We start from the raw sequence: 27,850 nt of genomic DNA on the forward strand, positions 1-27,850 counted from the left end.
CCAGGTACGGTCCACTTTTACCCCTAGGTAGTAGCAGGTAGGGTGTACTTTTACCTCTAGGTAGTACCAGGTAGGGTGTACTTTTACCTCTAGGTAGTACCAGGTACGGTCCACTTTTACCCCTAGGTAGTAGCAGGTAGGGTGTACTTTTACCTCTAGGTAGTACCAGGTAGGGTGTACTTTTACCTCTAGGTAGTAGCAGGTAGGGTGCACCTTTACCTCTAGGTAGTACCAGGTAGGGTGCACTTTTACCTCTAGGTAGTACCAGGTACGGTCCACTTTTACCCCTAGGTAGTAGTAGGTAGGGTGCACCTTTACCTCTAGGTAGTACCAGGTAGGGTGCACCTTTACCTCTAGGTAGTACCAGGTAGGGTGTACTTTTACCTCTAGGTAGTACCAGGTAGGGTGCACTTTTACCTCTAGGTAGTACCAGATAGGGTGTACTTTTACCTCTAGGTAGTACCAGGTAGGGTGCACCTTTACCTCTAGGTAGTACCAGGTAGGGTGCACTTTTACCTCTAGGTAGTACCAGGTAGGGTGTACTTTTACCTCTAGGTAGTAGCAAGTAGGGTGCACCTTTACCTCTAGGTAGTACCAGGTAGGGTCCACTTTTACCCCTAGGTAGTACCAGGTAGGGTGTACTTTTACCTCTAGGTAGTACCAGGTAGGGTGCACTTTTACCTCTAGGTAGTACCAGGTACGGTCCACTTTTACCCCTAGGTAGTAGCAGGTAGGGTGTACTTTTACCTCTAGGTAGTACCAGGTAGGGTGCACTTTTACCTCTAGGTAGTACCAGGTAGGGTGTACTTTTACCTCTAGGTAGTACCAGGTAGGGTGCACCTTTACCTCTAGGTAGTACCAGGTAGGGTCCACTTTTACCTCTAGGTAGTACCAGTTAGGGTGCACTTTTACCTCTAGGTAGTACCAGGTAGGGTGCACTTTTACCTCTAGGTAGTACCAGGTATGGTACTACCTATTACATGGTACTTTTCTATGGTACTTTTACCTCTAGGAAGTACCAGGTAGGGTCCACTTTTACCTCTAGGTAGTATCAAGTAGGATCTACATCTGTCTCCAGAACCACTTCTATGTTTGAAAAGCCATACTTTTGCACACCACTGCCGTACTGAGTTGTTGCTTTTTGCACTTTTGGCCTTCCTGTCAGATGTAACGAGCTCGGCCGTTCTCCTTTGACCTCCCTCATTAACAAGTTTCTGGCCACAGAACTGCCACCGACTGGGTGTTTTTTGTTGATCGCACCATTCTCTGTAAGTTCTAGACTCTGTAGGATGTGAAAATGCCAGGAGGGAGGCTACTTCTGAGATGCTGTAACCACTACGGCTGATGCTGACAATCATGCTTTAGATCAGGCACCTTCGCTACGCAGATTCTAAGCTGCACAGTGACTGAACCTCTTGACCCTGACTGCATTTATTCATTTGTAGCCACATGACTCACCATTTGGAGGTGCATGCTGTTTACATTAAGAGGTCAGTGTCCCTAATAAACTGACCACTGAGTGTAGATATATAAATGATTCTTGTTCAATAAAATGTGTTTCATTCAGCTACAGCTAAGAAATGAATGACCCTAAACCTTATTCAAGAATCTAACTTTTACATTTTTCTTCTCCAGCAACTGATACAGCAAACCGGTTTCTGAACTGTAAGATCTGTTTGATATTCCAGAAGCGTAAGCCATTTTTCATTTCATTTTTCAGTTTGTATGAAACAGTTACAGATTCATATGTAGGTGAATGTGTGTAAGTCTGGTGTGCCTTGAATCAATCACATTCACAAGTGAGTTCCAATGCAGGTGTTCTGTCACGTCTGCCTCTAATCAGAACTTGACTCTGATGACCGCACCCAATCAGGTCACACCATTCATCACTAGAGACACCTGCAGTGCATCTCTTAATTAGTGTAAGGGATATATACTGTAAGGGACCATACCAAATTATATCCTCTGCAAGGTGTTGCACTTGCTTCTTGATGAACTGTAATGAGCCTTTGCATTGATTGATTTTGATTGACAGATATTGATTGATGGGTCATGACTTTCAAACACTTACCTGTCTACATGCATTGCTTATATATTGAGATTTGGAGTTTTCTTGATGTGTTATTCATTGCTGACCAGTGTCTTGGACCACACATGATGTCCTGGATTTCGATTCATTAAACAAAGACTCTGCAGTTATGCGGAATCTCATTCGTTAAGGCTTTAATGTCGACTGACGCCAAGCATGGGAGTTTGTTACCGATAAGCAGGTGTATTCCTAAAAACCACAACCAGAAACATTAATTAAAAGGAAAATCTATGCAAATCTACAATTACATTTTTGCTAGAGTTGCCTTTTTGCACAGTACAAAATGTTTGCCTCTCTATCCTGAAAAAAACTCACCACCTTAACTTTCCAGGATCTTAATTACTTTGTTGTGCCATACTCCCTCAAAAAAAAATTAATAAAATAAAACGTGACAGAAGTCTGAAAAGACTTTGTTCTAATCAGCCTCTGTTTGTGCTTTCTCCTCATTCACTCCTAAGGCCCATTGTGTGAACTCTTGAGATGTACAGTTGATGCATGTTAATATACCTTTCCCACCGGGGCAGGCAGATAATCAAACCGAGAGACTCCCCCTGATTCTCGACATAACTGACAGCCGTTTGGAGGAGAAGAAAAGGAAAAAAAAGAACAACTTTCTTATGCCCTTGAAATCCTGCTCGAGTGTATTTACTGTGACAGTAGGCCAGACAGTAGTATCTGAGCAGACCTGGTGCTCTGCTTATATGTTTGGACCTTATGTTCACATCAGGGATCGCCTGAGTCACAGAGGGGGTCGAAGCCCACCACATGTGTAGTCGTCCGTCAGCTTGCCTCCCCCTCACATGCTTTATTGTCTGAGGCAAACTGAAATTGCCAGCTGCCTATGTCGCCTCATATGCTTTAGACCAGGGGTGTCAAACTCTAGTCCTGGGGGGCCGGAGCCCTGCACATTTTTTGGGTTTCCCCTCATTTAACACACCCGATTCAACTCCTTGTGCTAATTACCACACAGCTCTTGAGCTGAATCATTTGTGGTGGAACTGGGAAAGAGCTAAACTACACAGGGCTGCGCCCCCCCCCCAGGACTGCCATTTGACACCCCTGGTTTAGACAGTAAGAGTGTGCTTTAAGTTTGAATGAAAAGGCATCCTGCCTTCAGCTTTGTCACCACATCACTTGGTCCCTCGTTCCCTCCACTAGCTGACATGACCTTGGCAGAGGTCAGTCATCTACACTGATGTGCATGTTTTTGTCTGTGCACCCACTGGAACCCCTTCTGCTTTCGTGCCTACTGTTACTTTAAATGCCCTTTAATGTCATGACCACCCTTTCTGCTTCAAGCAGAATAACTATGCTTTTACGTTAGAGAAAGGATACATTTGTATGTTTCTTTATCTACATTAATACTTCTTTAATCTCTGTTATGGATCAAATACAGGGTGATACACAGTCTCAATAAATCATCCCATGGGCATGTCTGTGACAGTCGGGCCGGTTTGGTTAATAGCTGGCTATTATGCTTGATCGAAACGTAAGAATACTCTCACGGGACAGCAGGTAGTAAAACAGCATTCAGTGGTCAGGACAGGACATTTCTCGAATGCCTGCTTCGATTTCTCTCCCCGGCTCACCTTGAGATCGTTGAAGATCCCGTTATTTTGTTATATTTCATAAGAGCTATGCTCACAGAGAGATTAATATATTTTGGATCAGCTGGAACACAATAAGTTGACCTTACTCACATACTTTTAATCAAATTTTTTTTCAGTGCAGTCCGTGTTCCATCTGCGCTGCGTATCAGGGCGGGTTTGAATTACGAGGTAGATCGCAGACAGAAGTCTGGGTATTCTTTTAATAACACACAGAAATTGCTTTAGACTCCCATCCTCTAAGAAGCAGGACAGAATAGCAGTGGCCCTTGATTTAGAGCCTTCCCAACCTCACAAATCATTTGTGATTAGAGCAGTAACCTGTTAAACCCCCTGGTCCAGCAGCACCCCATTCTGGACAATACAGTGAGGAGACTCTAGACAGCGGCTGAGATCTGCTACTTTTTGTTTTTTTGATTCATTTCTTGCATTTCTAATTGAACAGTTTTTGTTTTGCATGCCTAGGATGAAACAAACAAGGATATATAAACAAGCGAAAAAAGACCATAATGAACAAATACACAAGCAAATTATATTTTAAAATAATAAGAGAGATCAAGGGGGTACAGCCTGACACCACTGGGACCAGGGTTGGACTGTCTACCCCAGCTCTGAATGTGTGGATTTTACACATGTCACTGTGGGGATTCCTCTGGGGTCACTGCTTTCCCCCCCACACCCTAAAAACATGCTAAAGTGAACTGGAGTTGCACAAGTGTCTGCAGGTGTGAATGGTGACTGTGTGTGTGTGTGTGTGTGGCTGTGATATCATGGGATATTTCCTGCCTTGTGTGCGTAGCTTCCAGGATAGGCTTCTGCCCCCTGTGACCTCGCATTGCACAAGTGGGTATAGAAAATAGATTTATAGTTACAACAAAAAGATTTTTTTCATTGTTGTGGCCCAGAATAACCATGTGGTCATTACAGCCGTAATCACAGATTAAAGTAATGCCACACACATAGTTTAAGGAGATTATAAAATTCTACAGGAAGTGCCCAACCCTAACCCCATGGCAACCCCATCTCAATCTCCACCCCGCAGCTGTCGTGGAACATTGCCTGTACAGCCTTGCCGGTGTTAGGGTGACATCTTACCTCTTGTCATTTATTTTTACACCGGTTGCTTCGGATGAGGGTATTTGGGGAGAGCGCCGCCTCTGTGGCCATAAACTGCTTAGCACCTTCTTAATATCAGGGGCCATATATGACACTTTAAAGCTTTGATCCACATTAGGGCTAATTCCTTTCAGAAATAATAACGCTCTCACCTTTCTTGGCAGTATGCCATGTCTGCCATATCTGCAAAGGTACATGTCTGCTGTACGATTTTTCTTTGCTAATATCCATCTGGCACATGAGTGGAGATGATGTGTGCTTCTTAGATGAACTAACTGTACATTATGATCAAAGTCATTACAGTGAAATTTGATTACACTTGTTTGCAATTAAGTGTGGGGTGCAACAGTCGCTCAGCAGGTAGCACTGTAGCCTCACACCTCCAGGGTTGTGGGTTGGATTCCCGCCTCCACATTGTGTGTGTGTGTGTGTGTGTGTGTGTGTGTGTGTGTGTGTGTGTGGGGGGGGGGGTTATACGTTCTCCATTGGTTGCACAGATTTCCTCCAGTTGTTCCAGCTTCCTCCTGCAATCCAAAAGTATACAGTTATGTGAATTAGTGACCATAAAAATGCCCCTAGTGTGTGCCCTGCGAAGGACTGGCATCTCATCAATGGTTCTCCCAGCCTGCACCCTGTGCTTCCTGGAATAGGCTCCAGGCTGTCTGTGAGCCTGTTCTGGATAAGCACTTATGCAAGATGGATGGATGGACTCGTTTAGTCTCGCTTGTCGCTGTGTGAGCCCTGCTTACCTTACCAGCATAACGGCTGCTGTTTCTGCTAAGCAGTCTATAAAAGGACCTCAAACTTAAAGTATCCCACAAATGCAAAGTTGATCCGCTCAGGCACAAAGGGCTATATTTAGGAGAACTACATGTAGCTGCCCATCAAAGGGGATTCGTTCGAAACCTCATCAGACATATTGAACCATAAGTGGTAAAATGGCATGAAATAATACAAAGAAAGCCATATCTTACATATTCATATATAAGTTTATTGATTGGACAAACAGACGTGAAGGTACACATGCAAACTAGCTTCATGGACCCCCAAGTATATATGTATATGTAAGAAATTCATTGATACACAAAAAAAAATCAGCTTATCTTGTATCCGGAGGCAAACTTTTTTCTTTTTTTCACCTAGCTATTATATTAATCTTTTTCCAAGATCCAAAAGATCTTCTTATCAGTGTGACTAATATGAGAATAGGAGAAACCAGGAAGTGGTAACGGTCTTGGCATTTTCAGGAGTTGGCCTATTTTAGTATTGCGGGCTTGGTGAGTCGGAGAGGAACTTTGTTCGAAAAGTTGGTCCACCTTGGGAAATTATGATCAAAGCCATTCCAGCAATTAAACAATCGTATGGCATAATGAGATTTGATTTGGCTTTCGGAGTGATCCATTTAGTATATACAAAATGTACATCAAGTCCGCAATGAAATATGAATTTTAATTAATTTATTATTGATATCAAGCATGCTAAGCAGGAAGACCAATTTTGCACTTATACAGTATGTAGCTTAAGGAAGCAGGTTACTTCATTATTTAAGTTAATTTGGCCATTTGTTAAGTTAATGAGTCAGCTACCTTGAGAGAATATAGAAATTAATCTGAGAAAGTGGACTAAATTTGAAAGGCTTTGCTTCCTTCAGGACACCAAATGTCATCGCAAATAGACGCTCAAAGGAAATGTTTGGTCCAGTACTGTTCGGATTAGAGTCCACGGTAAACATGCGTGCGATCCGGGCGGAAAGGGAAGCGAGGTAAGCTCTGAGAAAGCCCTTATAAGCTTGTATGCTGCTGGGATAAACAGGTACTGCAGATTCACAGCCACGCTCTCTGCAGAACACGGCCTGAATCGGAAAATAAAGCAGCCAGCTGGGGGGTGGGGGGGGGGGGGGGGGTGCAGTGCCTCACGTTCCAGGCCAGGGCTGTTCTGAGGTGGTGGGGGGGGAGCAGAAGTAGAATCGGGGCTCGATAACATGGAAACTTTGTGATCTCCCATTCGGGGAGGGGGGGGGCAATCCTCATTCTCATTCTTAGCAGGGGGCTAGGGGCATTTGGGAGGGCAGGAGGGTAGGGTGGCTAACCCCTGGCATTTCAAGGCTGTCATCACTCTAGTACTGCTTCTTGACTGGATGGGGTTTGTCGAGGTGGGGGTTGGGGGGGGGGGAGAGAGGGGGGACATCACACAGAGACCCAGACCGGAGTAGTATGTTTGCTGACCTTAAACACACAAGATCAAATAATGAGCGGCCCAGTCTGCTCTTGCATTTAGGTCAAAATGTGTCACATGCTGATGAAGGAAGATGCCTGTATTCCAGGATACAGTGAGGGAAGTGGACTGACCTGCTCTTCTGACATGGAGAATCATGTGTGTCCATTGATATTTAATGGTACAAGAACCTCAAATCCTTAAACCACTGGTAGCTAAATGTTGCTAATAAATTTCCTTTGATTTTTTTTGACATTTGATTTGGGGCACATTCACAGGTTTTTAGCAAATGTTAAGTTATATATAACCAGACAATTAGAAAAATTTTTCTTTCGTTATAAGTTAAAATTTTCCTTAGAACTGCCTATTACCACATTAATTTTGTACATGTAATGAGTATTTTACCTATCACTCTCTAATGAGAACGTGTTGCTTAGCAATATTCATTGTCTCTATTAAAAAAGCCTACTTTGTGTACTTTGTTTAATTGGAATTAGACTATTACAGAAATATTTTCTTTATGATACACAAACTAAGAGTGAGTATCTAGAGATGACTTTGGTGAAGACTACTCCACTGAAAACTAAAACTGAAATATCCGTCACAATACAGGTTACTACACAAACTGTTTGGGTCATCGCTATCTCCCCCGGTCTTTGCATTTGTGCTACAATGTACATTTTCGTCCAAATTTATGCATTAGTACAGTCGGCCTACAGATGTTCAGCTACGCAATGTAGTTACTGGGTAGTGTTATAGTTGACATTATTTTTGTGTGAGTAAACATGTTCTTTGTTGGCAATGTCTTTTGTTCTTTAGTGTGTAATTAGCTGGCTGAAATTGTAATAGAAAACTATTCTCGAGTGTGACAGTGTAGTTCCCCTTTACAAAACTAGAAAAAAAAATACTTTGGTATACATTAAACTTAGGTGGTTATTGGATTTTCAGTAGCTGCGGCATTTCGTCAGCGTTCTACTTAATACATGCGCACACACAGACACACAAAATTGAGATTACAAGAGGCCTCCCTTTTTGCTTTGCCGATGATTTCTCTGAGCCAACTTTTGAAGAAGAATGTCAGCAGTAAAATAGTTTGTAACTCAAAAAAATGAAGTGTATGTACAGTATAACCTTTTCTGCCCTCTGATAAGCTGGCACCACAACCTGGGTTGTTCCCTCCGGAGTCCCTGCAGCCCTGAATAGGACAAGCAGTTACAGAAAGTGGATGGATGGATGGATGGATAGAAGGATGTGTGACCTTTTCATTTCCCGTATGTGAAAAATCACCTTTTAAAAACATTGTTTACTATGCATTGTCTTGTCCTCCAGTCAGATTAGTCTTTTCAATTCTATTAAGATTCATGCATATATCTTAAATACAATGATGAAATCACACAGTTTATAATCACACAATAGAATCAACTGTTATGAATCTGATATCAGAGTAAATCATGGGGTACAGCCGTTCTAAAACTGAAGAAAACATCAGTAATGAAATAAAGAATAACAGACTAAGAAGGTGTAACAGTCTCTGGTGAATTTCTCTCCAATCTGAAAATCTGGAAGAATTTTCATGATTTTGATCCTGGTCCCCTCCAGTACCTGCGGTTTCTGATTTAAGATCAGACGTGAAAGAGACTAGAGGGCTGGAAATAAGAGGCTAAAATGTGAAATGTCAACGGCTATACTTTAAAAAAAAATAAAAATGTTTGCAGACTTTGCAATAGGCATCAGGGAAAGTGCAGCTTTGTGGAATTCAGGCTTTTGTTATCTTTGTAGCCTCTGAAAATGTGGAAACGCAATTGCCTTCTGGCTGACAAACCCCTGACAGACAGGAGTCCAACTCTGACAGCGGAGTGGGCGAGCCGTGCATTCAGGTCTACCTCAAGTCTTTCTTTGTCCCAACCTTGGTATCCTCTGCACTTCCCAGATCAAAACAGCAGCACTAGTCATTCCTAACTGTATGAAAAAAGTGTTTTCATAATTACATGTGGTCTCCAGACTATAAGACAACACAATATATGTATTATTATTAGACTTTCAAAGCACAATTAAGAAAATTTCAATAGTAATTCTCTAGAAAAAAAGAACTGTACATTTTCTGTACAATTCCCTCAGCAGAATTTATGCAATTAACGGTCCCAGGTTCAGGTTAAGTAGTACTACATAATAAATGATATGAGGTCCAGTGCTCTGGGTGTGATGTCATATTATGATGTCAGAATAGTGCCATCAAACACTCAGTGCCACAACAAACGATCCCAGCTCGTTCCCGTGGCAACACCGACATAAGTCACCAAAACAACTCGCTTCCACTGAAGCTGCCCCCACCCCCACTTTCCATACTTTATTATGTTTTGATTAATTCTGAATTGGTTTCTTTGCTTCAGTAGACTGTGAAATGTATTTTATTTTATTTTTTTAATAACTTATTTTTTTTCCCAATTTCTTGCAATGTAACAAGAAAGACGGTGGCATGAGCGAAGAAACAAAGAGGTAAAAACAAACCGAAGTGGATCGTATAATTAATAAAGTATGATGCTCACACTTTATCATGCACAATTTTAATTGCATTGTTTACATGGGCCTGGTGCTTTTGTCTGTTAAATTAATTGACGAATTTGGTGCAGCTTTATTATAACAACAGAACTCTACCGTTCAGTGTTTGTGCATTGCTATTGGCTGGAATGTAAAGAGGGGAAATGATGTCGTTTTTTAATCTGTGCCCGACTCCCTTCTGGTGTTTCGCAAAGTAGCCTCTTCACGAATCTTCCAGCACTATCTCTTGAGATATTCTTATGCACAGAAATGTCCTAATTGCCTTCCTATAACCGTAATTTTTCCCTCCTTTGCTTTCTCATACACACAAACACACAAACCTAAACCCATATACTGAATGATTTCTGGTGCATGAGATCAGTGCTAGACTTCAGCAAAACCAATTAAATTTTATAAAGAACATAAGGAATTATTTGAAGTGTATATCTATGTGAGGTAAAACAATAGCTGTTTTAATTGTATTTTAGAAGTAAACAGCAGTGTAAACTTCGACAGTTATATACTTCGAATGTTGGTGCCCCATCCTGAGTTACTCCCTGCTGCCCATAACTCTGAATCCCCAAGCAGAGGACAAAACCCTGTAGAAGACTAGTTGGTATAGAACATGGATGGATGGATGGCAATATTTTAAATCCATTTTCTTGACAAGGACAAGCTTAACCAGTACATTAAGACATATGCTAGGAAGATTTTGTACCTTTTCAAACTTGATTAATTTGATTAAATCGATGAACTAACCAAAATCTGTTGCATTGTGCAACTAGGTCTTGGGTTCTGGTGAAATATTGCAAATTAGCTGCACTTTTTTGGTATAATTTTTGCAAGCTGTAACAATTTTAGGTAACACTTTATTCGAGGGGGCACCGATTAACCAGGAACTATGTATTAGTTATGTACTGGTCCAGTGTTTGTTCATCATTAATCAATTATAACAGTCCATGTCTTTCATGCAGGAACTACATTAGTTCATAATTTGTTCTTGAGTAGTTACTGGGGGCGGCATGGTGGTGCAGTGGTTAGCACTGTTGCTTCACACCTCTGGGACCCGGGTTCAAGTCCCCGCCTGGGTCACATGTGTGTGGAGTTTGCATGTTCTCCCCATGTCGTCGTGGGGTTTCCTCCGGGTACTCCGGTTTCCCCCCACAGTCCAAAAACATGCTGAGGCTAATTGGAGTTGCTAAATTGCCCATAGGTGTGCATGTGAGAGTGAATGGTGTGTGAGTGTGCCCTGCGATGGACTGGCCCCCCATCCTGGGTTGTTCCCTGCCTCGTGCCCATTGCTTCCGAGATAAGCCCTGGACCCCCCGCGACCCCCTAGGATAAGCGGTTTGGAAAATGGTTGGATGGAGTAGTAACTGAGTAACTAAGTTATTTTTGTCCCTCAAGTAAAGTGTTACCCAGTACTATTTTCAAAATGCAATAATAGTGGTCAGGATGCCCAACAATGCTTTGTATGTAGGGGGTATGCAAGGGCCCTTCTGAGTGTCAACCACCTTGAACTGTCATAGATTCCAAAGAGCCAAACCGGGGCGGGGGGGTTCCCCTGAGCTTTTGGGACTGTTCAGTCAGGAATGCAGCCTGTGGTTCTTTAATTAGATCGCTCCTTTAGCACACAGAGTGTCAGTCACTATCAACCTCCCCCATAACCCCCAACCCTGACCACCCTTTTCCAAACCGACCCACGTGAGCCTTTGGCACCTGGCAGCTGGCCCCCTGGCTGGTCACCAGCCCCCAGTCGTGTGCCACGGCCAGAGCTTCAGAGCGTATAATGAGAAAACCCTGCCCCCACACACAGATCAATGAGAAAAGGCTATGTTATTGACCCGGCTGGGGCAGTGCTAATAAGACCGATCCGAGGCTGATTTTGCACAACAGAATGTGCATATTCAGAATGTCTTTATCTATTTCAGCTCCCTGGTGCTCCTCTGGTACCGTGACATTCTTGGCAGTAAATACGCGAACACTTCTGGATTCAGTTCCAAACCCCCATGCTACCTTCGCTCCACATCCAGTCCAAGAGCAAAAAATTAAAAACATTAAAAGCTGGGAGGACAAAGCCCATCAACTGGTGAACCTTGAGATTGCCCTGTGCTGAGCTCATCAGACCGGACCACTCAAGCACCAACTCCCTGGTTCATCAGACGCATTGCCCTCAATAACAGTGATTACTGTACCTGTATTTGCATCATCCCCGCCAGTTCAGTGATGATGAGAGGACGCGGTGACATTATGTGTTTCTGCATGGGCTTTCCTGAACCATACTATTTCCATTTCATTCATTCTCTTACGTACCTGAGTGCTGGGTTGTTCAATGGTAATTCAGAATCCGGTGTCATAATTATGAAGACATCATTGCACTTTCCTTTTAAATAAGCAATGTGTCCGAGAGGACAGCGCCTGAAGTGTAAAATGAAAGCATTACTTACTTACCACACTGTCTTTCTGTGTCCTCAGAAACATCCTAGCTTCTACAGTGTTTAATGTTTTTTAATAGACTTTTTTATTGAGATGAAAGAATAATTAGTGACTTCAATTTCCATAAATTTGTATAAATATTTCTGTATTTACAGACTGAGGGTACCCTGCATGACAGCTTAAACTATTATTATGTATTAAGAATTACAAAACAAATGTCTCATATACAGTATGGGCGACAGCCAGAACAGGATGGTGGCTCTGTGAGTTTAGCATTGTTGCCTTACACCTTCAGGGTTGGGGGTCGCATGTTCTGCCCACTGGTTGCCCTGGAAATTGTGGTTTCCAAGGACATGCAGAGAGCTGATCTGGCATTCTGATTTTGCCCATAGTGCGTGAGCATGTGTGTGCCCTGTGATGGACTGGCATCCCACCCCGGGACTCCTGCCGTGTGCCCAATACTTCCTGGGACAGGCTCCAGGGGACCCTGTACTAAATAAGCATGTGGAAGATGGATGGATGGATGGATGAATGGCTTACTAATGCAGGTTAATGAAATAATTCTGCAATTTTAATAAAATTACAGTTATATTTTAAAAAGAGTGGGGAAAGAATGATAACTGGTTGGTAAATCTATATACCTGAGTACAACGGTTCATCAGGAGAAGGATCTTTATGACTAAAATTTTGTGGGAAATTGAGTCTTCACAATGGGCTCATGGAATATATTACATAATGGAATCTAATAATTTAGCATCTCTTTTAAAATTTAAATAAATCATTATGCACGTCGGAATTATAGAGCAGGGGTGCCCAGTTTGACCAAATGACCTTCTCCTGTCACTCAATTTTCTTAATATATGACCCAGAGAAAATATCGCACCACAGTAAATTGTCTCCAGTCCACTGTGAGTAATTGTGAAGGAACAATATGATCTATGGTGGAGAATGTAATAGATAATATCGTCTTAAAGTGCCGTGTTAGGACTGCTCCGAAATGAGATGATGAATTAACCTGTGTGTTCTAAATGAATGCTGTGGTATTACATTAAAAATGCCTCGCTCTTTACTTTCCATGTTCCCGAAATTGCATGAGGCGTAACTTTGCTCAAATGCAAAGGAGGAATGAGTCATTTCTAAACTGAACACATAAAGACATCAATGTATATTTATAGAAGTGTGAAATATGTTGCAAAAGTATTAACTTAAAAATTCCGTTAGAAGCAATTAAGAAAAAAAATTATTTCCAAAGCTTATTACATAATATTTAATCAACAGCAAGACACTTTATCTGCTCATTAAATGCGTAGTATGCTGCAGAGCATTTACTTAATACATTAAGTACGTCTTTAGTCTTCTGGGACAAAACTTTGCCGTGACACCTTTCGCACTCAGCCACCTTCACATTCGGTTTCATCGAGCGGTGCTTCAGATCTGCTTCAGTGGGCTTCGATTAACCTCACTGTTTGAATAGAGCTTCATGAGGAATCTCTCCCTTCCCTCATAAGCGTCCGTTAAGATTTAGCGTTTCCTCTTTCTCACACACTCAGAGGTTTCACCGTGAGCCGTGAAGCATGCACTTTCCATTAGAAAATAAGTATTGATAAACGCAAGCAGTTCCAGGCGCCTGGTATAATTAAGATGTGTAGCTAAGTGTTTGTTTGTGGCCGTTACCTAACTACACGGAAAGGCTGCCGATAATTATATGGGGTGCCAACTCACCCAGGCCATTGTTTGAAGACACGGGATCAGCATCGCAGATAAACGATAACGCATAAAGCCAGCAGGGTTCACGAGAAGGTTTGTCTTTCTTAGCTTAGTTAAATTTCTATTTATTCTTCCTATGTGCTACAATCCAAAGTAAATTGCCAATGATGTGATTTATATTTCGCTAGAACCAATGAACTTCTTACTTGGGAATTTTGCTCGAATGTGGCAAGGTATGTGAGAAGAGAACGAAACAGTAATACGCAGAAAAGGCAAATGGTTGAGAAATTATAGGATGTTTGAGTGAAGCTAATCTAAAAAATAAAAAAAACAGAAACAAATGTCACATTTGTTTGTGACTTTTACACTAATAATAATAACAATATATATAATTAAAAAGGTTTGCGTGATATTATCAGAATGCAGGTTACATTTCAGGTACCTTATAATGCATTGCCCAGGAGCAGAGAGTGAAATCACACTTCACAAATCATCTTTTGTTTGTCTACACCTCAGTGTTTGCCAATTTCCCCAAGCAGTGGGGATAGTGATGAAATAATAGAGAAGTGCGGGGGGGGTATTTTTACTTCACTCTCTTGTACAGGCATATGCGGTGGTAAGAAGACACTTGCAGTTAATCCACCTAAAGCTACCGGCCGTGCATCTGAATAATCTACCCCCCCCAAATGAGTCTGCCCTGGTTTAGCACACTCCTGGTGCTTGGCATCACCAGTATCCCCCAGTAAATGACTCTTAACACAAAAAAAAAGCTCTCTGCATTCTGGTCCCTGTATGACTGTAAGTGAATGGTGTCAGCTTCACGAGAGCAGCTTACCAGGAAAAGAAAGCCTTATGATATAAGGAATTGTCTGCAGACGAGTCAGGCTGTCCACTGTGAACTTGGGTTAAACAAGCATCATAAATAAATAAGCATTTCTGCAGCTATAGACAGACAGACAGACAGACAGACAGACAGACAGACAGACAGACAGACAGACAGACAGACAGATAGATAGATAGATAGATAGATAGATAGATAGATAGATAGATAGATAGATAGATAGATAGATAGATATTTTATTGCCTTTCTCACCAATGCAAAGCAGCAAGTCTTATTACTGATGCCGGCACAGTGACAAATCAATTTTTACCCCAAGAATCAGTATCAAATAAAACTGTATTGTCACTGCCTTGTTTTTTATTCATCTTATTTGGAGGTATAAGCTTGCTAAATGCATACAATCCTGAAGCGTAATGACACAACAAGATGAGGAAATTCAGTACTTAGGATTGTTATAACTGCATGAGATAATCTTATACATGTTAACCCCCCAATCTGATCACTTCTATAGCTATTACTAACGTGTTTGCTGAAAGGCTAGACTGGGAATAGAAGTCAGCCCTGGAATTTGGGGCCCCCACAGGCCGTGGTAAGTTTTTCCAGGTGCGAGGTGGGGGGTTGACGCCTCCACAATTGATTTTGCCAAGTGCGATACATTTTTCCGGCCCACATAGCCACGGGCCCATCGGGAAAGTCTACGGTGAGCCAGATGGCCAATCCAGCCCTGCTTGGTGCAGGAGAGGCAACAATGCACACTTTGTTATCAGCTAAAATGAACACTTGTAAACAGTATACATGCCCCCTCCTTTATTTCACTGTAATTGGTCTGGTCAAGAGTTGTTAATGGCATCTTGGATCTCCGTCAGCTGAATGATAGCAGCTGATAACAATGCTCATTGTGGAGCCATTGACAGGTGCGTCTATTTCAGGGTTCGTCCTTTTATAGTATGTCGTGGTATATGCCTGTCTAGCACACCCCCCCCCTCTTATCCCAGGGTTGTATAAAAGCCTCAGGAAAAGGGTTTTCCCACTTGTGCCTTGCCTTAGTTTCTCGTAGCATCGTTCCGCGTTCATATATACCGGACCGTAGCACCATGGCCCCCAAGAAAGTGGAACCGAAAAAGCCAGAGCCCAAGAAACCTGAGCCGAAGAAGGAGGCAGCACCGGCGGCGAAGAAGGACATGGCACCAGTGATTCCGGATCCTCCAGAGCCACCCAAGGAGCCCGATTTCGACCCCAAAAGCGTGACCATCGAGTACACCGCCGACCAGATCGAGGAGTTCAAGGAGGCCTTTACCCTCTTTGACCGCACGGCCAAGGGGGAGATGAAGATCACTTATGCGCAGTGTGGTGACGTGATGCGCGCTCTGGGCCAGAACCCCACCAACGCTGAGGTGATGAAGGTGCTGGGCAAGCCTAAGCCCGAGGAGATGAATAGCAAGTTTCTGGATTTCGATACCTTCTTGCCCATGCTGCAGCACATCTCACGCTCCAAGGACCAGGGGAACTTTGAGGACTTTGTGGAGGGTCTACGAGTCTTTGACAAGGAAGGCAATGGCACCATCATGGGGGCAGAGCTGCGGCACGTCCTGGTCACGCTAGGGGAGAGGATGACTGAAGACGAGGTCGAGCAGCTCATGGCCGGCCAAGAAGATACCAATGGCTGTATCAATTACACCTCTTTTGTCAAACACATCCTGTCTGGGTGAGCTGGACTTTCACTGAGACTCTTTTTTTGTCCTTTTTCATTATATAATTTTTATCTGGAGACTCATCACCAAATATTTCTCCTAATATGAAATAATTCCAAAGAAGTATGACACAGAATGTTTTGGTGGTTTTTATTTGTTTCAAGCATCTTATTACATTTGTAGATTTATTACGCCTATCAAACCTAGATAAGTTTTAGCTTTTTTTTCCCTGTGTTAGTAATGCAACCAATAAATGAATTATATAAAAATACGATAAATTATACACATAATGGCCTCATAAGTGGGGCACGGGCATGCTTTGGATATGAGAAATAAAATCATATTTCAAGTCATCATTTGTACTTCATTTTCTCACCATCTTTTTTGATACTTAAGCGCATGCCTACTGTAAATAGTGTGTCAGCAAACTGAATGGGTTGCATTGGATCCACAATTACTGAAATTGCTACAGCATGATTCATTACTGAAAAAAAAATAATGTAAGAAAAGACCCGTTGGAATAATGTAGGCAAAGGAAAGCACCAGCTTTGTCTAACGTTGCTTGGTTCCATTAAGATGTTATATGAATCTTCTGCTTTAATGTGTGTTCAAGTTAGGGTAAAATAATTCATAGTAAACAAACGTATATTTACAAATTCATGAAGGCGTTTGTGTGTCTGTTTGTGGCCCGTGTCCCTTTCACTGGGATAGGCTGCAGACGGAGAGCAGGTCTCAAAAATAGATGGATTAAGTGAACAAAAAAAGATAAGGATAACAAAGAAGACAATATTCTTTGAATCCTTACTGAAGACCAAGTAGATGAGTGTATCACGATTTCCTTCCGTCACTGAGATTGTTCCAACCTTCTTAATTCAACATAGCGCCACTAATTAATCGCATTAATGCACATTTTCTCATAAAAGAACTTTAAGCATGCGATATTTTCAGCTTTTCTATTTACTAGCAGTACTAGAGTAATAATAATGTATTTTTACCCTGTATTTTTTAGCCTGGGATTGTAGAATACTTTTCAAGGAATGTGGGTGAATTTACATTTGTTGGAACATGATGGGGGAGGGGGGGTGACACAGTGATCAGCACTGTTGTCCCACACCTCTGGGACCCGGGTTTGAATCTCTGCCATGGTTCCCCATGTGTGGAGTTTGCATCTTCTCCCCATGCTGTCATGGGGTTTCCTCTGGGTGCTCCAGTCCCCCACACAGTCCAAAAACATGTTGAGGTGAATTGGAGCTACAAAATTGCCCATATGCTTACATGTGTGAGAGACAATGGATGGGTATCTGACAGGTGGAGGTTAACTCTCTGGCTGTAGTTGGGAACTCTCCAAAGGTTTTGTTTTGACAAGTGCTTTGTGTCGTTCTGGGGTGGCCCAGACAGATACCTTGCCCTGATATTGATTAGACAGGTGCTCACAAGACCCCAGTGAACCTCGGCATCGCTCGATGGTGACTTAGGGGGCAGTAAACATGAACATTTCATTCCTTAATTCCACTGACGTCCAGGGAGAACTCGTCAGGGCAGGTGGGGGCTGCGGCTCTGGATGGGATGAATTCATTCCTTGAAAATAGTGAAGAGGTAATGGAATGAAAATAAAGACAGAGTGTCCACTCATATTTCAAAATAAATAAAGAACTTTCAGGCCCAGAAAACACTGTATGTATTTCAGTCTCTTTGGTCTATAGTGATCACGTGGTCGTTTTTGATTTTATTTATTCGTTTTGCATACTTAGCTAAAATGGAAAGAAGGAGAGCGGACTGGTATATTGAAGATATCACACATTAATCTGTCAGAACAAAGGCACTGTCGTAAAAAGACAAAAGATCGCAAAAATAAACCGAAGCAAAAAGAAAAACGACGTGTAAATATCTGCCTGCAAACATGCAAAAGCCAAAACTTTGTGATATATTCCTACACAAATCCACACGCAGGGAACATCTCCAGCCAAAGATGTTTTCTCGTTTTGAGTCCCTGCAAAAATTTTCCAGGCAGCCAGAGTTGCTGATCTTCACTTAATGCTGTTCCAGACACCTTTCATCCCACAGAATTACTAAGGGGAGCAAGGAACCGAATGAACTGAGGAGCACAAGTTCACATGGGCAAAATCATTAGATACCTTTGTGCTCTAACCCTGTCTATCCAGTGTCCCGGTGAGTGTCCGTATGTGCGCGTGCGTGTGTGTCGATCTGATCGTCAGTAAATAGCGACATTTGCTCCTCAGGCATTTTTCTCTCTGCTGGTTTCCGGCATCCAGTGCCACCACCTGTCTTTGGTATCAGGTAATTCCCCTCTCCTTAGTGGCTCTTTAGAAACACCTGCGTAGTTTTACACCTTTGCTACTTCTGGTTCTTTTCCTAGAAGGTCCAGGAGCGTTTCAAATTTATTAAAGGTCCACTGGAGGACAGAGATTTTGGATGCTGAACATGACCCCATCTCACACGGTTTAAGGGCTTGGAACCAAAGGTCTGCCAGTAGTTCCAGCTTTACATTGGATACCATCATTTTACCTTTGAGTGATTTTTACCTAAAAACGTTCAGAGTTGAGCACTTCAACACTGGCTGGATAAACTGCTTGGATCAAAGTCATCTCTTAAGTTAAAATGGACTAAATAAAACTACTTTTTTTAACTGGGCAATATTTTTTCTAGACTGCCTTCTTGATACACAGAGCACTCGTCCTGTCAACAGTATACAACTACTCCCATCTCCAAATGATAGCCATTTGTCATACTTTGTGATGCATTTCCGGTGTCTTCATAAGCGTTCATGTTTATTCGCCATAGCAGATGGTTAATATAGGACCAGTTGCTCACGTCGACGCTACATTACTCAGGCATTTAGCTACGCTTGCCCTGGCATACCTAAACTGAGCTAAGCCACTTAACGGAGCAGCCTTTTCCGAGCGGCATTTAATCATGTGCATGTTTTGACCACTAGATGGCACAGTATCCTGATTTGCTTTATCCCTACCTGTTCCAAAATATCGACACCTGCATGTCAGTCCAATGAATGCCAAAAATACAGGACCGCAAGTGTGCTTTATTTCACACCACAAAAGCAGATATTTCCTTTGTATACAACAGACACCTGTAAATAGGTACTGTAACAGAAGGACCGTTGCTCGACAGGAATTTGTGTCCTTAGACAATGCACATGAAGCGCTGGCTTATGCTTTTGAGTCACACCTTTATTTATGAAATTAAACATCATAAACTGCTGGCAGGGTCACATCACAGGAACAGCGTCTGTTTGCTTAGCTAATTGTGTGGCATATGCATGCTAAGATTTCACACGAGTCTTCAGATGTTAAAAAAACAACGCATGTGATGTAAACAAAGGTGTCACTGTAACGGCCATCTTCTGGACTCAAAACAGACAGCTTTTCTTCCTCTTTTTTTCCGAGCCACTTTGGTAGACGCTGGTGCCGTCCACCTGCGAGACTCACAGACGTGCCGGCACAGAGCGTTCCTTCTCTTCCTTACCGTCCTTGGCTGGAGACGCTCAGAAGCATGGCTTGTTTGCGCCCACGCAGCCCAGCAATCTCCTCTCACACCCGAGTCCGCCCACACCACCCTCCCGAATGCTTTGCGGTACAGCCTGTCATTACAGCAGGCACCGGCTAGCCTGTACTATTGCCTGTACTTGGTGTCCCCTGCCTCGTTCCCGGTGCATCCTGGGATAGACTCCAGGCCTCTTTTAACCCTGTACTGGATAAGCAGCTCCCAGATGGATAGATTATTATTATCATAATGAAAATATTTTAGAATGCTAAAGTGCATAGAAATGCAGAAAGTAAGCAAAAGTCTGTGATGGGGCAATTGAGAATTAAAAATACAATTTACTGCCTTTGGAAAGAGGCATTAATAGAACTGGCCTGCAATGGTTTTGTGTTATAACACTGCTAAGCTCATAAAGACCCCAAGTCCCAGAAACACGTAAGGGGAAAGTCGTGGGGTGTTTGCTGAGATTAGTCCTGCGGCACTGGCGGACCGCTTCGTCAGGTTAAGAGGCACTGAATCCTCCGCGCATCCCGAAAGATGCTTTAATCAGCAAGTAGCATCCGAGTCCCGATTTAACTGCCTGCAATGTGTGTCATCAGAAAGCCGAAGGCTCTCTGTAACCGTGCCGGTGTGTGAAAGTGCTGTGCCGCTACGCTGAATGAGCGGTGAGGCATCGGTGGCCTGTCAGATTCTGTAGGCCTGGCTAATGTAGGCTGTAGATAATATTTCATTTGGCGCTTCTTGCGCTTTGATGACATGGGTGTTTTGTGCAGGATACACCTTTTTTTCCTTCTCTTTTTTTCCTTCTCTTTTTCTTCCTTCTCTTTTTTTCCCATCCTTTGAGCTGTCATGTAAAGTATCGCATGCAGACCTGTTTGTGAGCGGAACACGGTATCGTTTTTTCGCTCCCTTACAGAAGGATAATGTTGTTTTCTCTTTTTTGACATCGTTGCGCACCGTTGAAGTGACGCCCAGATTACAGTTTAAAGGTTGACGCTATAAAAGAAAACATTAAACTCCGCGGTGGTATTTTGAAGCATTTAATACAGGCCCAAGTGATTCCGAGAACAGTCTGCCATGCTATGTTGACTCCCCTGGGGCATTAAAATGTCAATAGCCTTCTTAACTGCTATTAAGCTCTATATATAGCTTTTGTCATAATCAAAGAAAACACAGACCATGTCAAGCGAGCCCCTGTGTAAGACCTGCAATTCCTATGGCTCGCAAAAGGCGTATTACAGAGACTGAACTTGAACACGCAGGACATTGTTTTAAATGGTTCTGCTAGCCCAAGCTGTTGAAATTTCTCTCATCTCTCATCAAGCCTAACAAACTGGAGATAGGAACAAGGGTGTATCTCCAAATTCCGCGCCCCCTGACAAAATGTTTCCTTGGGCCCCCCTGCTTGGGTTGGCACTTCCAGTTTCAGTCCCCTGTGCCCCCCCTTGCTAAATTTCCTTGAGCTATAGAGCCTCGACGGTAGATTTTGAGGGGCCCTACACCAGGACATCCATTTCCCTCCAACAACCCTGGATGTGAACATACCTAAAAAAACAAACGTGTGTATTTCATCCATCCATCCATTTTCCAAACCGCTTATCTTACTGGGTCGCGGGGGGTCCGGAGCCTATCCTGGAAGCAATGGGCACGAGGCAGGGAACAACTCAGGACGGGGGGCCAGCCCATCGCAGGGCACACTCGCACATTCACCCACACATGCACACCTTTGGGCAATTTAGTAACTTCAATTAGCCTCAGCGTGTTTTTGGACTGTGGGAGGAAACCGGAGTACCTGGAGGAAACCCCACAACGACATGGGGAGAACATGCAAATTCCACACACATGTAACCCAGGCGGAGACTCGAAACTGGGTCCCAGAGGTGTGAGGCAACAGTGCTAACCACTGCACCACCATGCCAGCCCTGTGTATTTCATATAAGAACTAATTAAATCTTTAACCTATCTCCCATGTACCTGAAGAACAGCATTTTGTTTTAATTCAGTAATAATATGTGATTGTATTTCTAATAAATATTTGGAATGCGCTTCCTCACAGACTTCGTGAAAGAAAAAAACTCTTAAAGCTCCTGTTAAAAGAATATCTCTTCAAAGAATGTTATTCATCTTCATGTATGTAACTGGTAAGGTCTTGATGTTGCAGTATGTGTGACCTGTGAGCTGAACTGTAAAGTGTCCTTGAGTGTTTCAAAGGTGCCATAAATGAAACATCATTATTATTATTAGTAGTAGTAGTAGTGGTAGTAGTAATTAAAGTATTAGTGATGATAATAATAATAATAATAATAATAATAATAATAATAAATATACTGCTTTACAACTGCCTAAGTCTTGCCAGTTCTACAGATTTGTAACGGAAATAATCGGACATAGAGTAACAGGGAGCTTATAATATCTCAGACGTGTAATATCCATCCAGAAAAAAAAAATACTAAATGAGTTTCGTTTTTTTTTCCTACCAAGGCAATTCCCATAGTACAACATTAGATATTTTTAATGGTGTTAATTACAAAATCTGGAATATGCTGAAAACTGTTTAATGAAAAGGAGAACTGGTTCATTAATTTGCAATGTTACAGAACTGATATTTTAAATGAATGTCTCCCAGATGTGGTCATACTCATATTATTTGCGAATGAGATATCATTGTGTAGATAACTGACTTAATGAATAAATAGTTGGTGTCTGGATGCCAGTAAACAACCTTTTGAGTGAAAAGCTGATTAGTTAGCCACGCAATACCATACATCAAGCCCATTAAGTCTAACAGATATTACAGCAATATACAGTAACTGGGACATAATGTACTGGCATTAATAATCTAGTGGTAAGTTTTTTTGTACACTTAATAATACATTTGCACTAACAAATAATTCCAGTTTTTTAAATGATGTTGAGGGGGTATAAGACTTAGTCAAATATTCCTAAGCAAGAAAATGCAGTGACTATTTGTATTACCAAGGAATTTTTAGAGGGAGCTGGAAAAAAAAAATGTCCTCGGGGGACACTGACATTTTTCGACATTCAATACCTGAAGTACTGGTAGAGGTCTGCTCAGGCGTTGTGCCGAGCGGGGATGTACTTTATAGTGTGAGCAGAACCCGTGTAGGTGGCGTGATGACAGGTAAAGGACTGGACTGCAAGGTGTGAGAGTCTCTCCGTTGGGATGGCGAAGGTCATATGTTTTTTTTTTTGTTCTTGCAAAGTTCCCCAGCCCTGTTAGATGGTAATGGGCGAGAATGGGAATACGCTACATGCTTGGGGTTTGTGGAAGACAGGATGGGTGTAAATAGCGTGGGATTGAGGAATGGAGCACATGCATCGGACTTGGGGGGAGGGATTGGACTGCTGTCTTGGTTATTGGTAGGAAACAAAGCAGCACGGACTCATGTCTGGTGGGAGCGGAGGACAGGTGGGACTAATCATCGGCGACCACCTGACTCCCCCGCCGAGACGCCCATGAGCAACATCACTCCCCGAAGAGAGGGATTAGGGGTAGTGGTGGCACTGCTCGGTTGGGTCACCGCGGTTGAATTGGACGTGTCGAGCGAGCTGCACTCGTGCATACCATGGACCATCTTGACATTGCTCCAGAGAGAGTGGCGACGCAGATGTCGTGTCAGGCTTCGCAAGGATGGCGTATCCAATGGCAGATTGAGATGACAAGGAGACAAAGCGCAAGTCGGCAGGCGGGGCGGCGGGGGGCAGAGCAGAGTGGCAGGCATAGGCACTGGTAATACGGGGCAATAATAAAGGGGAGGTAAATCTGCCGTTATATTCTTATTTGTCATTTGCATAGCGATATTGGAATCAAGGCCGGACTAACTTCTCCAGGGACCCTAAGCTGACGTCTCTTGCAGCCGAAAGGGAAACGAGAGGGAATTAAAAATGATGGAACGTCAATAATATGCTAATCAAAGTGTGGGGTGGCTGTCGGTAAAATTCACCAATGGGGGCGAAGGGGGTATCTAACCGGCAGATCGATTAGGCAATTTAAGATATATTATTTATTATACATTGTAATATTTCAACCAGTTTGGAGTGGATATTTGATTTATGTATTTTGTTATTAAAAATAAAAAGTCAAGATCAGCCAGGGGCCCCTAGAATGTGGGGCCCAGGGTTGTTTGCCCCTGTGATTGGAATGCTACTTTTCGCATATGCCATCATGCTCTGCTTGGAGACACACACATACAGTTGAGAGCGAAGCTTGGCCCTGAGCTTAGGGTCAGCCATTTTTTGGGCTCTTCCAGAGCATGTCGCTGTGTGGAGGACCCCGCTCAAGATGTGGCTATCCTGCTGAGCTAGACAGCCCCCCCACCTCAATGAGCAGTTAAAGATCAAATGTCTGGTTCTTTTTCATGGTTTTTGTGTGAAATCTTAGAATTTGCTGGTTAACTAATTGCTTTGGTATTTTACACAAATGTTAAGGGGAAATGGTAGCCAGCGTTAGTTAGCTTGGAAAATAGTGTCTACTTAGATATTAAATGAACTAATTCATTTGGATTGGCCTGTCCAGCACCTAAACAAAAGTACAGTAGAGGCAGAGAGCAGTACTGCTTTTTGTTGTATATCTTGCATTTTTTTTTACTGAAAGAGCAAGTGAGTGTCCTTATGCCTTACAAAGAGCTTTGAGTCACGTCTCAGAGGTAGAGCTTGCTAACAATCTGACATTTCTGTAGGCCCCTGAAGACGGTCCTATCAGCAATCTCCCAGCGATTAATCCACTTTTATCTAGAAGCAAATAATTATTTTTCCACTTGTTTTGCTGTGATTTACTTTCTGAAGTTAAAATTCGGAAAACAAATTAAATTATTAATGCAGTGTTTCACAATTAACATAGGAACCAGGATCAACACATTTCCCTCTAATTCACAGTGTTTGCAGGCCACTCTGTCCGTTTCGGTCTTGTTAATCTCTTTTTTTCTCTGTGTTATGCTGACACAGAGTGGCTGGATGACCGTTCTGTGGATATTTTAGAGATTTTACTTTGTTTATTCGGGCTACTCAGCCCACAAATCAAATGAATTGCTATTTCAGAATGCTAATTACATTTAAAATTCAAATGTATCAACAGCTTTGGGATTACCAAGAAACACTGAGTTATAATTTGACTCCAAGATTAATGTCTTTTATTTACAGACTTCCCACCAGTTAATTCTAAGTTTATTTCAATAATAATAATAATAATAATAATAACAATAATAGCAATAATAATTATAATTATTATTGCCACTAATAATAATAATAATGATAATAATAATAATAATAATAATAATGATGATAATAATAATAGCAATAATAATAATAATAAGAATAGTTTAATATGGATTTGATGAATTGGCACCCCATCCATCACATTCAGGGTGTATGCCAGCCTTGAGCCTATGCCTGGGACAGTATTCCGTGCCTCTACAACTATGACCTGCTAAAACAATTGGAATATGGATGACTATAATAACTTTTATTTTTCCATTCAGCTTGCTAAATGCTACTTTTCGTGCTGGACCGTCTAGCAGACAGCACAGTCTAGCATGGATAGATGGTAATCCAATAAGATTAATCTGTGAAAATTAAGTTATGCTATTTTTCTCATGTGATGAATCTGCCTGATGCTTAACTATGGCAACTGGACTGACTGATTTAATTTCCAAGCTGGTTGGGGAAAACGCCATCCTCCAGTGTCTTAACTGCGGAATCTTAATGCCCAAAGACACGGCAGAGCGAGCCGAATGTAAATTGGCATTTTCGCAAGCTTTTTAGCAGAGAGAAAGCTGCTTTTTTTCAAACTTATAACCACTGTGCATCTCATCTGCGACACACTTGGCAGTTAACAGTGTGCGAAAGGGAGAAAATGCATTACCATAACATTATAATGAAGCAGGTTGCTAACACATAGTGATTAAAAACGATGAAATATGCACATTTCTTTTGATGTGCCAACTTCCTGTAAAGGCAACTGGATGAATTATGAAGCAAACCTGTTGACCTCTACTGAGGACTTTGTGTGCAAGCTTCCTAAAAATCTGATTTTATCCCACTACCTTAATGTGATTTGCTACAAAAACTAATTCCATTCACTCTCCCTACCTCTTATTGCTCCTACATCATTTTTGCAGCCTTTTGTGTGATATATATTGATATGTAATAAGTTTTGATTTTAAGCCAATATGGGTTAGAAACACCCACCAGTCTTGAATGCTCAAGATTAATGACCTTTGGTTATTGAACCTGAAACATTTATACATAAACATGAAGATGAAGACCATTGTCATGAACACCACAATAATCACTCGGTATTTAATGACACATTAAACAGTCTCAGTAGCACCTGGGGATAGAACTTCTCAAGCAGACATGACAGAAAGTCCATATTGGCAAAAAAAAAAAATCTTTTTGTAAAATGGAAACCCTAGAACTTAGTGTTTGGAATAAAGCCAACTTAAAAAATAACAGATTTTAATAAAAAATACTCAGGTCTTTAAAGAATTTTAACAAACCCCAGAGAATGCTGTATACAATAGCAGCCTACATGAATTACTTTTAGAGCAGATTATATAAAATATTCAATACAAATACATCAACATAAACCGCATTAAACCGTGTAAATAGCATTGTGTTTCTCCTTTTCCAAATTTAACGCATGGCTGGAAACTGACGAACGCTCTTCAGTATCAGAGTGACATCTTGTTTGTCTCTCTCCATTTAATTGCTTCTCTTATCAGAGCAAGGAATCCCAGAACTGAGGACTACTTAGCAAATCCTCAATGCAGATTAATAAATCTGCACCCTGCCACACCAGTGCACAAAGCAGGCCCCCGCTATTGATTTTGTTGGTCATATCTGCGATCGACCATGCCGACCTTAACCAGACTTCCATGCTCGGTTCTGAATTGACTTCTTGCACTTTCTCTTGTGGTTTACATTAAGAAAACGTGATCGTTAATGCTAAGCTTAACAAAAGCCTTAGTGTTCCTTCTCTCACATTATTTGCACCTTCTTTTACTGTACGGCTCGCACAGGATGGTAATCCAGATTCTGCAAACTCTGAAGGGGGGAAGGGGGGGGTCAAGAACTACTGGTGCTTAGCACCATCACAAATGAGGGGTTAAACAAGGGCATCTTGTCGTCTACTGGACGGAAAATGTGGACACTTCGAGAAGGTATCCATACACACACAGCCACATGGGTGGCTTGCTGAACAAGTTCTCTCTGCCAGCGGGCGGAAGATCGTCAGTTCAAATCCCATTTTCGGCTGAATCTCCTATAGGCCCTTGAGCAAGGCCCTTGGGCCCCTGAAAAATGCTGCAGGAGGTCGCTGGATAATTAGCTAACCCTGCGCTCAGACCCCATGCTCTGCTCTCTGCCTCAAAGGAGAGAAAATGAGATATGCGAAAACTGCTGAATTCCAGTGTATTCATACTTGTGTAATTGGCAAATGAAGGCATCATTTAATCAACTGAGTACTCCGAAAGAATGTAAGGTTTAGGGTTAGGGAAAAGGATGCTTCCATTCAGTGTATAAGATAGTTGTGCTCACGAATGTTTAATGAACATCCACATTTTTTGAGGTGGACCTTTGAATGTCTAATACCTGTTGCTCAGTGTCATTAGTTATCCGTCCCCCATACGGCACAGGCACATCTGCCGGGTGTCCGCAATCTCCCCCGGCCATTTAGCTTCGGAAATCGTCGTTGGCGCGTTCCGTCATATCAAAGAGGCTCATTAAGCTGACTCCACCATCGTCGGACTCAGAGCAGATGTTGGAGTCATTATTATAGCCAAGGAAGCATGGGGAGTGGCCCCTAAAATACCTTCTGACCTTCGACATCTGCAACAGCACCGGGTGGCGAGACGAGGCAGGAGATGAGGTGGGAGAAGACGCGAATGCAGATGAATGGGCAACGACAGAGTGGAAAGAGGGTGAGAGCAGATGGTCCTCCAGCAGGGGCCTGAAGCTCAAAGACCCTGGGGGACACTGGCTAGGAGTTCTTTACCTCAATCCGGCCACATCAGGATTTTAGCTTAAAGAAAATCGACTGGGGGGGGTGGGGTGCTGTCTTTAAAGTTTGTTG

The 27,850-nt window shown here is 42.4% G+C and overlaps 1 protein-coding gene across 1 annotated transcript; it reads left to right on the top strand.

Moving 5' to 3' along the window:
• Nucleotides 1–15,563: 15,563 nt before the first annotated feature.
• LOC125746858 (myosin light chain 4-like) lies at nt 15,564–16,592 on the top strand. The gene has a single exon (XM_049021428.1). It carries the CDS (start codon nt 15,643–15,645, stop codon nt 16,255–16,257), a length of 615 nt encoding a protein of 204 aa, XP_048877385.1. The 5' UTR covers nt 15,564–15,642; the 3' UTR covers nt 16,258–16,592.
• Nucleotides 16,593–27,850: the final 11,258 nt, after the last annotated feature.

This window comes from Brienomyrus brachyistius, chromosome 7 (assembly GCF_023856365.1).
Source record: "Brienomyrus brachyistius isolate T26 chromosome 7, BBRACH_0.4, whole genome shotgun sequence".
Taxonomy (NCBI): Eukaryota; Metazoa; Chordata; class Actinopteri; order Osteoglossiformes; family Mormyridae; genus Brienomyrus; species Brienomyrus brachyistius.

Bases quoted from the DNA above. Each gene is read 5' to 3' on its own strand.
- LOC125746858 (XM_049021428.1), top strand. From the start codon at position 15,643: ATGGCCCCCAAGAAAGTGGAACCGAAAAAGCCAGAGCCCAAGAAACCT.